This window comes from Opisthorchis viverrini (assembly GCF_000715545.1).
Source record: "Opisthorchis viverrini unplaced genomic scaffold opera_v5_292, whole genome shotgun sequence".
Lineage (NCBI taxonomy): Eukaryota > Metazoa > Platyhelminthes > Trematoda > Opisthorchiida > Opisthorchiidae > Opisthorchis > Opisthorchis viverrini.
In genome coordinates this window covers 157,279-170,501 of record NW_008751945.1, presented here as the reverse complement: position 1 = coordinate 170,501, position 13,223 = coordinate 157,279, and the positions used below count along the sequence as shown (strand labels likewise).

At 44.5% G+C, this 13,223-nt stretch overlaps 1 protein-coding gene across 1 annotated transcript in view; it reads right to left on the bottom strand.

The window, feature by feature from the left end:
- T265_14889 (hypothetical protein) overlaps positions 1–13,223 on the bottom strand; it is a gene marked incomplete at both ends in the record, with an annotated part of 35,991 nt that overhangs the window by 3,924 nt on the left and 18,844 nt on the right. The window contains one exon of the mRNA XM_009175702.1: positions 11,136–11,367. Coding sequence (XP_009173966.1) covers positions 11,136–11,367 — 232 coding nt within the window. The remainder of the gene's footprint in view (positions 1–11,135; positions 11,368–13,223) is intronic.

Sequence of the window (13,223 nt, the reverse complement as noted above, 5' to 3'; positions counted from 1 at the left end):
CAAGCACAGCATCATACCTTTTGGGTGGGACTAACCCCTCATCAGGTTAACGGGACGTACAAAAGATATGTCTCACCGGGGGAAGAGTAGGTAGCCAGGTAGAACGCCATCGGATTGTTCGTTTGGCTAGAAGATTTGGCTACGAGCGTCTCTTTACCAATAGGTTCCATCACTGATTAAAGTGACGTAATCGGTTTCGTTGTGCAGCTCAGCGACGCAGTGTGTCCGTCGATATCTTATGAATGCGATCCAACGAACATCAAAGTTACTCACTAACAGTTTCTAGTGTCGAACCTGAAAGATCATTCAGCTACCTCCTAAATGCATTCCAGCGTGCTTGCTGTGGACCAAAATTCTTGTCAGTATGTCATGAGAAAGTATGTTCTCTCGGAGGACCACAAAACATATTTTTAGAAAAGAGACGACTCGCAGGGTTCCTGTAAACTCATAAAGGAAACTACTAACTTGAAGACCCACTGGATATGCAAATGAGTGTATTTCTCGAAAACAGTCCAATTTGGGTTCAAGTAGAACATAAGGTTGACGGAAACTCGGGGAATGAACCTACCTGATGAGCCCCAAGAAGGTGCGATCCAACATCAAAGTTACTCACTAACAGTTTCTAGTGTCGAACCTGAACGATCATTCAGCTACCTCCTAAATGCATTTCAGCGTGGGGACTGTATGCATATTCGTGTTTGCTGTGGACCAAAATTCTTGTCAGTATGTCATGAGAAAGTATGTTCTCTCGGAGGACCACAAAACATATTTTTAGAAAAGAGACGACTCGCAGGGTTCCTGTAAACTCATAAAGGAAACTACTAACTTGAAGACCCACTGGATATGCAAATGAGTGTATTTCTCGAAAACAGTCCAATTTGGGTTCAAGTAGAACATAAGGTTGACGGAAACTCGGGGAATGAACCTACCTGATGAGCCCCAAGAAGGGCGAAACCGGTCGTGGCTGTCGAAGAGCTTTCAGTAACCTTGTGAGAGGTTTCCCTTATGAAAATGTACTGCGATATGTCGAACATCGTACAAACTATGTGCAGCAAACTGAGTTAAAAACTATCATAAAAGAGGGATTCAGCAGAGTCTCCTGTGAAAACTCACTTGCTATCCAAGTGACTTGTAATGTTCCCTTTTTTGTTATCCAGGGGTGACAAAATACAGATTTTTCAACACTTCACCTAAGTTCGAACGCACACGTTTTATTTGGTGTTCAAACAAACATGAAGTAAAATTTCTGGGACTAGCGCTCTACGAACCGACATCTCTACCGGGAAGTGGTGACACGGACTTGAGAAACCATCCTACAGCCAATCAAATGAAGACGAGCCTCGGTATCGATTATCGGCTTGCCGACACTGTGTCTTAGTCAACACCCCAGCAAGTGGCCGACCTCGAGTGCGGCAGAATCAATCAGACAATTGACCAATCGTGAGCGAGCACGTGTGGAGATGAAGCATGCAGAACCCATGTTCTTGTGTTAGTAAGCTGAGATTACCCTGGAGGTTGAAGCGTTTTTTTATCGAATTCGGGGGACACAGTAGCTTACATTTGTCTCGAAAGGTGGTTGCATTGTTCATTATCCTTTTTAAATCTTTTACATATGTATTGACAGGAAAGTCAATCGGTCTGTCACGTTATATTTCTCAGGAACAGAACTGAACTGAATAGTATTATAAACGTTTTGAGGAGGGCGTATGGAAACCGTATTATCATAAAAAGAAGTATAACCTCTTCGATATCCCTTCTTTGGGATCAGCATCCATACAGAACATATAAAATCGAACAAAGTGGCGATCACTTCACTTGGTGGGTTCGTTCCTAAATGACAGTGTGGATAGTCTGGATTCTGTTGTATTACCAAACAAATTCGAATCATAATCGTGCACTGACCAGTCAGTATTTCGACTTGATTACTTATGTTTTTATTTTGAGGGGTCTATATTGATTAAAGGAGCCCAAACAACCGAGAAATCACAATGTTTCTTGAAGAATTCTGTGAACTATCTTACAGTTTCGGGCAGGGTTGTACTGTAGAATGGCTTCTAACAGATTTGCTGCTGAATATTCAGCAACCTTATGAGTAGTGCACTACGAATATACATGTATCGCGGTATCTTGAATATTGCAGCGACTGAAACATGAAATGGCCTGGTGCAGCACATTCAGTCGCCTGGAAACACCACAAATGAGAGATTCAGCTGGGTTCCAGGTGAGTCTCTCACAAAATCAAATTAGTTTGCAAATGAGTGTATTTTGCTAGAAAAATATTACAGAATCCCATTTTATCCACATTTGGGCAACCAGCAGTTCAAAACACACACCTGGATGCCTAAACTATGAAACTCAGCTGAATTCAGTCACGTGATGGATGACCGCCGCGTTTCGTTCCCAAGATTTCAAATGGAATCGAAGCGCCTGTGACCTAATTCAATGTGAGTCACCTGACTGCCAAGTTGTAGGAATCCTGCAATGGCCTGAAAGAAAGATTGCTTTGAAAATTTGCCTCAACCTTGTGCATAATATTAACTCATTTACAGGACACGGTTCTAAAATCATCTTGTAAAGGCACAGTTTTCTGCTGAAGAAAGTCTTCGCCCGGCCACCGAAAGATACGATTAAATTTTTTGAAGTAAATGAATGTAGTCCCCATTCAACTGTTCTTAACTGTTCTTCAAGGTGAAAAAGCCAAACAACTTCTGTCTGCCCCGCGCTGAACTCTTCAAAAGTGATGAATCACTTCGTTTTTAACTGAAAGTGTTTTGAATTCATCGACACCGGGTCTGCTCTTGGTAAACCAGGTATTTTAGTTGTGAAAGGCTCATTCTTTGACTCTTGCACTTTGAGACTGGCCTGGGGTTATCTCGACAAAAATCTACCCATCAACGAAGCAACCTTGTCGATTTGGTGTCAAAGTTGAAATCGCCAGTCACTAGATTGTTAATGTATCGACAATGACGTGGCTGAACGGCAACCAGGTGATTTTTCAATGAATACGACGTATAATTTCATGGTGATCACTAGACAAACGGGAATCACATCTACCGAAAATGACCTGAACGGCAGCAAGGTGATTTTTCAATGAATACGACGTATAATTTCATGGTGATCACTAGACAAACGGGAATCACATCTATCTACCGCACAACCATCCCTACTCTGCACTACGCTCCCTAACAACGCACCGATGATGTCACTTTGATTGGTGATGAAACGCTTGGAATCGAACTGCCCAGTTCAGTCAACAGACCAACGCTACCTGAGCTACCAACATTCTACTGAATAATACTACCGAAAAAGTCAGGCGTTGACCTGAATCCAACGGAAGCTGCGACACTGATGCTAATCAACTTTGCAATTCATTCACTCTCGTTCGCAGTATCCAAACAATCGATATTTCTTTGTTTGCACTGAATTGTAGAGACTTCCACCAAGTCCCATTCAATGGCCAGTGTCAAATTTCGGACTTGAAGACCCATTTGGTCTCAACAGTCAAATGCTAGACCCAGGAAAAGCCTGTCGTGAGAACAATGCTGTGTTGCGAATTAACGTAAGTATGCGTGATCACCTCATGCTAGGGTGCTATAAATGGTGAACAGCCGGAGATTATCTGTCCCAGTAGCGTGTTTCTTCGCAAATCTGACGGCCTTCAAATCCGTACGGCAAACCGACTTTGCGATCTTCAGGAGAAGTGAACAGGATGAGCAGATCATTGACTGCTTTTCAAGGGATAACCTACTTAGAAAAAGGTAAGAGTAGTCAATACTGTGTGCCTTTCACGGCGCTTATGATGGCCAAAATGGTTAGGGCGCGAATTTAGTGACCGGAAGGTTCGTGGTTCGAACCTGATTTCCGCCTCTCGACTTCCCCTGTCTAGACTTGGGCAACTTGGCAGTATCCCAGCCCTCGTGCAACTTTCGGGTGGCATGGTAGCTAGGTACCGAAAGGTTGCTAAAGCTGAACGCTTTTTTCATCGTGGTTATCTCAAAATGACGATAAAAACCAAAAAAAACTTGGTCCACTTCCAAAATGGACTATTCTTACGGTTTGCATAGTGAGAACCCGATCTGAAATGTCGCTATCTCCGTGACGAAGCTATGTAATTGTTCGTCCTCCACTTCTTCATGCGAATAGTAAAAACTGATGCGTCACTGTCACAAAACTATGAGAAATAGTGAGATGGAAGGGAGAGGGCGATATCTTATCATAAACAGTCAGTCGTTTTCTAGTCTGAATTCCTCAGCAAGTTCGAATCAACTCGAGAGAGCACTGACCAGAAGGTCCGAGGTTCGAACCTGACCTCCTCATCTCGACTGCTCTTATCTAGGCCTGAGTAACCTGGCAGGATCTCATTCCTCGTGCTTTCTTCGGGTGGCTTGGCAGCTAGGCTATCCAACTACCTATCCAGCGATAAACAGCGGGAAATAAGATGCACGCAAATGTTCCATGTAGTGGATGCGGAAGACTTTGTTTGAAACCCAAGGATAGCACGCACCAACTGGGACAGGCAGTACGCTTCAAAGGCGTTTGAAAAAAAATCTGATGGGCCGACAAAGTGAGAAAGAGCAGTGTTCAGAAAGCCGTCGAGGTAACTGGCATGCTGACCAAACATGTAACCTTCCGGCATCCCTAAAATGTGGAAGGTATGGCTTCAGAACTGGTAAGACCCAGTTTAATGGCATTGGAAAGCCTGAAGACCCTGTACCAACGTCTGGTCAATGCCACTCTCAAGCCGCAGGTTCGACTCACATACTTAAAAACTGTTATGAGCCATCCAGAAACGAACGACACCGACGACCCTTAGCAGGAAACACGATTAGCGAAGCCTCGTTTGGCTCGTCGCTGCATCTAAATCTGGATTGAACCGTTTAAGCACCCAGTTATATGCACAGCCGTAGGTTTAAGTGGGCATCTTAAATGGCACCATCCCCATTTGAGGGTCATATGAACTGTCGTTGTGTTCACCAGCCCTCGGTGGATTGTGGCAACTGAGATCGGTTGTGTTGGTACGTTTGTCCAGGAAATTGTGGATGGGTTCCGGTTCTTAGTTCTACCGATTTTTCATCCACAACATAACTGGGTAAAAGCCGTACTTGTGTCGCCAAATTTTGAACCCAGTGGTGACCAGCAAAAACTATTCCTGGAAACTACACGATAGCCTCGATTGTATTTAGCGGCACGTTATGACGAGTTTCCAAATTTCGTGGCATCCGAAGTCTGTGTTTGTAAAAAAAATAAAGAAAAGCACTCGATACTTTGTGGTAATCAGTTAATACAATACCTCGCACTGTTGGGGTGGTCATCCGAGTTTCACATTTAAGTGCTTTTGAAGTTCGTCTGACGGCGACTTGTAGTAACTCAAAATACTGATACCCATTAAAGTTCACAAATAGGTTTATTTGCTATGCAAAACATCGAGGTAAGTTTCTTTTGCGCCGCTAACCCGCTCACACCCACCGTTGCCACTCAACCCAGAACTACGAGCTGTTTCGAACATTTCCCGATCCAAATATACAAATCTGCGGATTCCGCCCATGTACACATCCGTTGAACATATGGTGCAGGTGCGTCCACTAGATGCGGAGCGTCGAGCCAAAGATCAATGATAACAGCAACCTGTGCCCTATTGTGGTGAGCAAGCACAAAAGCACCCGATGCTCGAATATCGATAAAGACACCTCAGTTTGTGATTTGCGGCGCTAGAGCTGAATCCTCTGGTTCTAATCTGGATTTGATCGGCTGGTTTTCTGCAGTGCTCTGGTGGTCATGGGGTCGACAAGGTCAAACCCCGCTTTTACCAGGCTCTTGAATGATAAGGCTAACAGCAGAACATTGATGAAACGGACTTGAGACCGAGGATCTGTTGGAAGTGTTTGTACGGATTGGATTTTCTAAGCTAAACCCACAGGGTTTACTAAAGACCCACCTGGAAGTATTTCCCACAGACAAGGCACGCGTACACGTTGAGATGGGAAAGGGAAACGGAACATAGTTTTTCAAAATCGAAATCCAACATATTGCGACTTATTGTGTCTAAATATGGGCAGCTTCGGCTACGAACATCCTCGCCATTAGCGTTGATTACTGGTCCTTGTTTAACTTCAGGTACTTCGTCGTCTTCATCTTCTGCCTAAAAGGTAAGCTGGAGGGAAACACTCAAACCTGATGTATTTCATCTTCCTTCTTTTGCCTTTTTTCTTTGCCATGACGCTTCTCGCTCCTTCGCTTGAGAAGCACTGAGGGTAGCATAAGTAAAAATCCACAGTTAGCCTACGCGACAAGAGCGATGGCCGGATTAGATGGCATGTGTTACCAACCACACTGTGAGTGCGGGAGAGGCTAGGATCTAAGGTTACTTAGTCATCGACAAACCAGGCCGCAGTACAACAGATCAGTCAAGGGAACCACCCAACCGAACAAAACTGACCGAAGGTCAGTCCAGCCTAGCAGCCAGTAACACACGCAACGCCACTCAACGCACAACCATCCCTACTCTGCACTACGCTCCCTAACAACGCACTGATGATGTCACTTTGATTGGTGATGAAACGTTTGGAATCGAACTGCCCAGTTCAGTCAACAGACCAACGCTACCTGAGCTACCAACATTCTACTGAATAATACTACCGAAAAAGTCAGGCGTTGACCTGAATCCAACGGAAGCTGCGACACTGATGCTAATCAACTTTGCAATTCATTCACTCTCGTTCGCAGTATCCAAACAATCGATATTTCTTTGTTTGCACTGAATTGTAGAGACTTCCACCAAGTCCCATTCAATGGCCAGTGTCAAATTTCGGACTTGAAGACCCATTTGGTCTCAACAGTCAAATGCTAGACCCAGGAAAAGCCTGTCGTGAGAACAATGCTGTGTTGCGAATTAACGTAAGTATGCGTGATCACCTCATGCTAGGGTGCTATAAATGGTGAACAGCCGGAGATTATCTGTCCCAGTAGCGTGTTTCTTCGCAAATCTGACGGCCTTCAAATCCGTACGGCAAACCGACTTTGCGATCTTCAGGAGAAGTGAACAGGATGAGCAGATCATTGACTGCTTTTCAAGGGATAACCTACTTAGAAAAAGGTAAGAGTAGTCAATACTGTGTGCCTTTCACGGCGCTTATGATGGCCAAAATGGTTAGGGCGCGAATTTAGTGACCGGAAGGTTCGTGGTTCGAACCTGATTTCCGCCTCTCGACTTCCCCTGTCTAGACTTGGGCAACTTGGCAGTATCCCAGCCCTCGTGCAACTTTCGGGTGGCATGGTAGCTAGGTACCGAAAGGTTGCTAAAGCTGAACGCTTTTTTCATCGTGGTTATCTCAAAATGACGATAAAAACCAAAAAAAACTTGGTCCACTTCCAAAATGGACTATTCTTACGGTTTGCATAGTGAGAACCCGATCTGAAATGTCGCTATCTCCGTGACGAAGCTATGTAATTGTTCGTCCTCCACTTCTTCATGCGAATAGTAAAAACTGATGCGTCACTGTCACAAAACTATGAGAAATAGTGAGATGGAAGGGAGAGGGCGAGATCTTATCATAAACAGTCAGTCGTTTTCTAGTCTGAATTCCTCAGCAAGTTCGAATCAACTCGAGAGAGCACTGACCAGAAGGTCCGAGGTTCGAACCTGACCTCCTCATCTCGACTGCTCTTATCTAGGCCTGAGTAACCTGGCAGGATCTCATTCCTCGTGCTTTCTTCGGGTGGCTTGGCAGCTAGGCACCCAAAGGGTGCCACAACTGTACTGCTACATTTCATTTCCATGTTTGCTCTATGTGAATGGAATTTGAACGACTGGATACCGTACTCATTAGGTGGATCGATAAGTTGCGGTAAATATCGATCTGTTTCGCACCGGCCGCACACAAACACGCATTTCTATCGAGGCTAGTTGACGAACGTTGCACACTGTGAAATCCTGACCAAACGACCTTGAACTTAATTTGGCTAAAACAGTCTTATATCAACGTTTTGGTGAGGTTTGCTAAAGGGCTCATAAAGCTGGGCGACGTTTCGCTTTTGACACAAAAGCTTCATCGGGCTAAGTCACCAAGTCACTGAGTTTTAAGGCAGACGGTGAACTACTCAGTTAGATCAGTGTTGAGTGTCGGTTAGGAGGTGTAGTCGATTAGTGTGGACCCAATCTTAAGGCCGAATGATTTAGGGGAAGGGCTGGATTAAATTCGTTTTTGACCAGATTTGGGTCTCTCACCACTTGGGCTCTGCACTAGTGCAGTTGAAGGATGGTCTCCCGGTAAGTGGAACCAGGGATTTTTATAACGGAAACTACTCACGAACGAGCTGAAAACTCCACGACCGGTTTCGCCCTTCTTGGGGTTCATCAGGTAGGCGCAGTCAGTTGAGTCTGTCATGAAAACCAAAGTGATTTGCAAGTGGGTTTCCGTTTTCGAGAAGTACACTCATTTGCAAATCAGTTAGGTTTTCACGATAGACGCAACTGAATCTCTCGTGTGGAACCAGGGATTGCATCTAGAACATCCAATGCAACGACTGTACTATGGTCTGTGTAAGACATCCGGCTAGGAGACTTCACGCTAGGATCGGCGAGCACAAAGGAAAAACAAACAGGCCGCCGAGAAACAGAGATGAATGCCAGACGCGGAACACAAATAGATTTTGAAGATGTTGGGGCAGGGACTACGATTCACCCCACAGCGACTGAGAGCCGACGCGGTGGAAATCGCCAAGCGTCATAGTGTCCAGAGATTAGACGGCGCAGAACTGGTAAGGTTGTCAAGAGAGGTTCTAGATCATTCGAGTTGACACGTGGTGGTGTACGGTTGTCAGCGTAGAGGCGGAGGGGTCATCAACATAAGTAGCTCAAATCTGTAGTGCATAGCCCAAGCAGACCAGAAATTCTACTTGATCTCACCACCCCCCCTCCCGGAAAAAGCAAACTGCCGTAGAACTCAGAAACCCGTATAGGCCAGTCAGCGCAGAGGTGGAGGGGTCATCAACATAAGTAGCTCAAATCTGTAGTGCATAGCCCAAGCAGACCAGAAATTCTACTTGATCTCACCACCCCCCCTCCCGGAAAAAGCAAACTGCCGTAGAACTCAGAAACCCGTATAGGCCAACAAAATTTACTCTCTCAAGAGGGATCATCAGTTGAAGCTACCTGAACCGGAATGTGAACGGCCCAAACCTGATCAAAAATGAATTTACTTCCCACCCACTCACCGACCAAACACGGCAAATGCGTTGTCCAGACGTAACACACTACTCTTAAGGTTGTTGAAGACTCTCTGACACCTCACGATCAGGTTTACCCTTTAAACAGAAGATTCAGCTGGTCAGTCGATAGGTTCTGAATAGGAGGCTGAGAAATCGAGAGAAAAAACAGAGATCTCTGATCTCATGAAAGTTAGCTCTCCTGGTTTGAGTGCATGTGTAGCGGTCACTCACCAGCTCACGTGTCACAAACACTCAAACCACGTGACAATTTTTGTCCCACTTGCAACCTGAACCGACAACATGCACACTACAACCTCTCATCCATTTTTGTTCACGTGGCTACCACCTGCGTCACGCGCCAGGCTTACGAACTTCAACCCAACAGGTCAAGCTGTACTCACATTCGTGCAAGTACCGAATACAAAGGGACACCCCCTCTCTTCACACTGCACACAATAAATAGGCATACAACTCGATCCAACTACACACATACGCACAGATTGGTGTGGATCTAATTCCGCCAACAAGGTGATTGTCCCCGTTGAGATATTTCCATGCATCGAATGATCACCGTGCAGAATTTCGCCAAGAACTTGATTCTGCTTGGAATTTCATTCTTACTTGCATCAGGTTTCGTGTTTTTATGGTTGGGTTTGACTGAATGCACGTTGGTTGTCATCGGGAAACTACTCACAAGGTTGCTGAAAACACTTTGGCAGCGCACGGCCGGTTTCACCCTTCCAGTTCGTGCTCATCAGATAGGCGCAGTCCCCGAGTTTGAGGCAGTTGCATTTTCACACTCACGCACTCGCACGCAGTCGCATGTTCGCAACAAAGCTGTTGTGTTCCCTATCGGTGAATCTTTTTCTGCCACTGGAGCGGGAACAGCAGTCAGATGTAACAAAAAGATCCTTTTGGGATGGACTTACGGGTCAACACGCGTAGACCACCCTGCATATCAGTACTTAAAAGAACGATTTGTCAGCCATGTTCAAGGGACAAGAAGTCGATCGATTCGTGCACTTCTTGGGACTTATCACATAGTAAGCCAGTAAAAAATGAGTAAAGGAAACCCTAGCCTTCTGTTAAATCACACAGAGCATGACGGTGTTCAGTACACAGAGATAAGCGCTGTCGAAGAGTTTTCAGCAACCCGTCGAGTAGTTTCCTCCATAAATAAATAAGCGCTGTACCAAAGTTGATCGTGCCATGGATGTTAACGATTTTGTTTGAGAATCAGGTGTTGATTTTTGAAAATAAATCCGGGTTTATTCCACAGTTGGGTGTCAAATGATGAGGGCATCTTTTTGTAAAAGTCCATTTTCCTCTGAGGTGTTGTCAGGTCGAAAAATATGCCACGGAATAGTCCTATGCCGAGAAGAGTACCACGTCCCTCTGCCTGGGTTTCCGATATCATCAGTTTTCGTATTGTTGCACCCTATCTGAATGAGCAGGAAGGTACCCGATCTTGTAAACTTGGGTCTCATGGCGTTTACGCTTCCCTGTGCAAACCTCCTACCCACCAGGCCAATAACTAATAGGCCATGGTGATTTTTAAAATATACACAGCGTCTTATCGTCCCAAACGTAGCATAACGGTTTGCCAGCTATAATGCAAGCTAGATAGATCTTGATAGCTGGAGAAGGCCCATTGGTTAAGACGCGAACTTACTGAACAAACGCTCCGTTGTTCGAACCCAACCCCGCTGCTGTTTGGGTTTGAGCAACCTGGCAGTACCTCGTGCCTTCTTCGGGTGGCTTGGAGGCCAGGCACCGGAAGGGTGTTACAGACGAACGAATGAGAACAAGGTATCATGGTTCGATTACTGACTCAAGACTGATAAACTTCAGCCACAATGGCCAATCACCGCTTGCTGAAGAGCTAGTAGGAATGGTTCGAATGATAGCAAGGAAAAAAGTCCACCCACCTCTATCAGAATCTCCAACTTTGGCCAAGTTCATACTTCGTGACCCCGTGCTACCTTCGGAATAGAAACCGAGGAAACGCTGGATAAGGTACAGCTGGAGGATGGCATTGATCAGCGTTATGACCTTGAAAATCATGTAGAGGATAATCAGACAGGTCCCTAGACGCCTCGGGGTTGAACAAATATCACAATTTTGATAGATGCGGCGATTTGTGCTCCTTCGACCATAGTGCTGTAAATAGGTTGACAGAAAGGGAGATTGGCGAAAATACGATAACTGGACGTTAGACATTTACAATTCATAGAAATTCTAACGGATGTCTTGGAGCCAGCCACATTAAATAACCGAAAATCACTCGATTAGATAGATGCTTCGCAAACCGGTTACGAAACAAACGAAGGCATACCTTGATTGGTCAGAATGCGAGCCAATCAGGATCGAGAATTTGCTCGCTGCGGGCCCTTTGTGGAGATTCAAGCGTGACCTTGCGGAAAATTCCGTGGTACCTTTGTAAGTACAGTTGTGATAATCCTCCTTTGTTTCCAGAAAGGTTGTTTCAAGCTACCGTGTATCTTAATATGCTATACTGGGCGGAACAGAACGAGAATCATCCGCAAAAATCGATTTCAAATCACTGGTGAAAAGAGGATATGAACAAAAGGGTTATGCGACCGATTGCCTAAACCCACTGGATGAGTCCGAACAAGGGTGAATAGCCTCGAGTGGCTGAGTATTCCGGGACCTGTCCGCAACTGCACCGAAAAACAACCCAAGATCATAACGAGAGCAGGATATTTGCTTATGGATCCAGTAAAATAGAAAAATATTACTTGTAACTCAGCCCCAGGTCATGGGACGTCAAAAGGAGTAAACTCCTGCGTGTCATTTGTGTGGAATTTCCATAAAAGTCGAACGAAGCCCTAGAAAAGTCTTCCCTTTCTGCCACACAATGATTCCGGTATGAAAATCCCATCCAAGAATAGATCATTCTCCCGAACAGGAAATGACAGCTTTTCCTCCATCCCTCCCTGCAGGAAACAGCGGGAACGACCTGGCTTTTGCCGGGTGTGTACACCGTAAGCGACCACTACAACCTTGTTACTGTTGAACAGGTAAAACTAGTCTTATTTCTGCCCTAACTAAATCAATTGACCTTCGTGCTTTCGAGTGGTAACTTGAAACAGCGAGAAACGGAGATGAATCATTTCGTCTTTCACATAAAAGGAGCCCCCCCCCCCAGGGTTATGCAAGGAATGTCAGGGAAAAGACTTGAGAAAATATCAAGCAGGCCGATGCACGCGCACTCGTTGATCTCCTTTCGGGAAGTTCGGTTCCATGCAAACCACTGCGGACCTCAGGTAGGTGCAGGCGCGCAGCGGGTCTCATCACTGTTGAATGGCAAAATCTTAACCAATTAATTGATTGATTAATTAATTAGTTGATTGAGTAGATTGTTCGTCTCTTAGTTCATTAATTCGTTCACTCATTCATTCTCTATCCATTCATTTATTCGTCCATTCATTATTCATTCATTTCATTCATTCATTCATTCATTCATTCATTCATTCATTCATTCATTCATTCATTCATTCATTCATTCATTCATTCATTCATTCATTCATTCATTCATTCATTCATTCATTCATTCATTCATTCATTCATTCATTCATTCATTCATTCATTCATTCATTCATTCATTCATTCATTCATTCATTCATTCATTCATTCATTCATTCATTCATTCATTCATTCATTCATTCATTCATTCATTCATTCATTCATTCATTCATTCATTCATTCATTCATTCATTCATTCAATCATTCGTCCATTCATTTTTCGTCCATTCATCCATTCATTATTGGTTTATTCATCTATTCATCCGTTCAGTATTTTGTTCACTCATTCATTCATCCATTCATTCATTCATTCATTCATTTGCTCATTCATTCGTTATTCATTCGTTTATCATTCCTTCACTCACTCACTCATTCGTTCGTTCGTTCGTTCGCTCGTTCATTCAATGATTCTTTCGTCCCTTAGTCCATTCAATAATCATTCATTCATTCATTCATTCATTCATTCATTC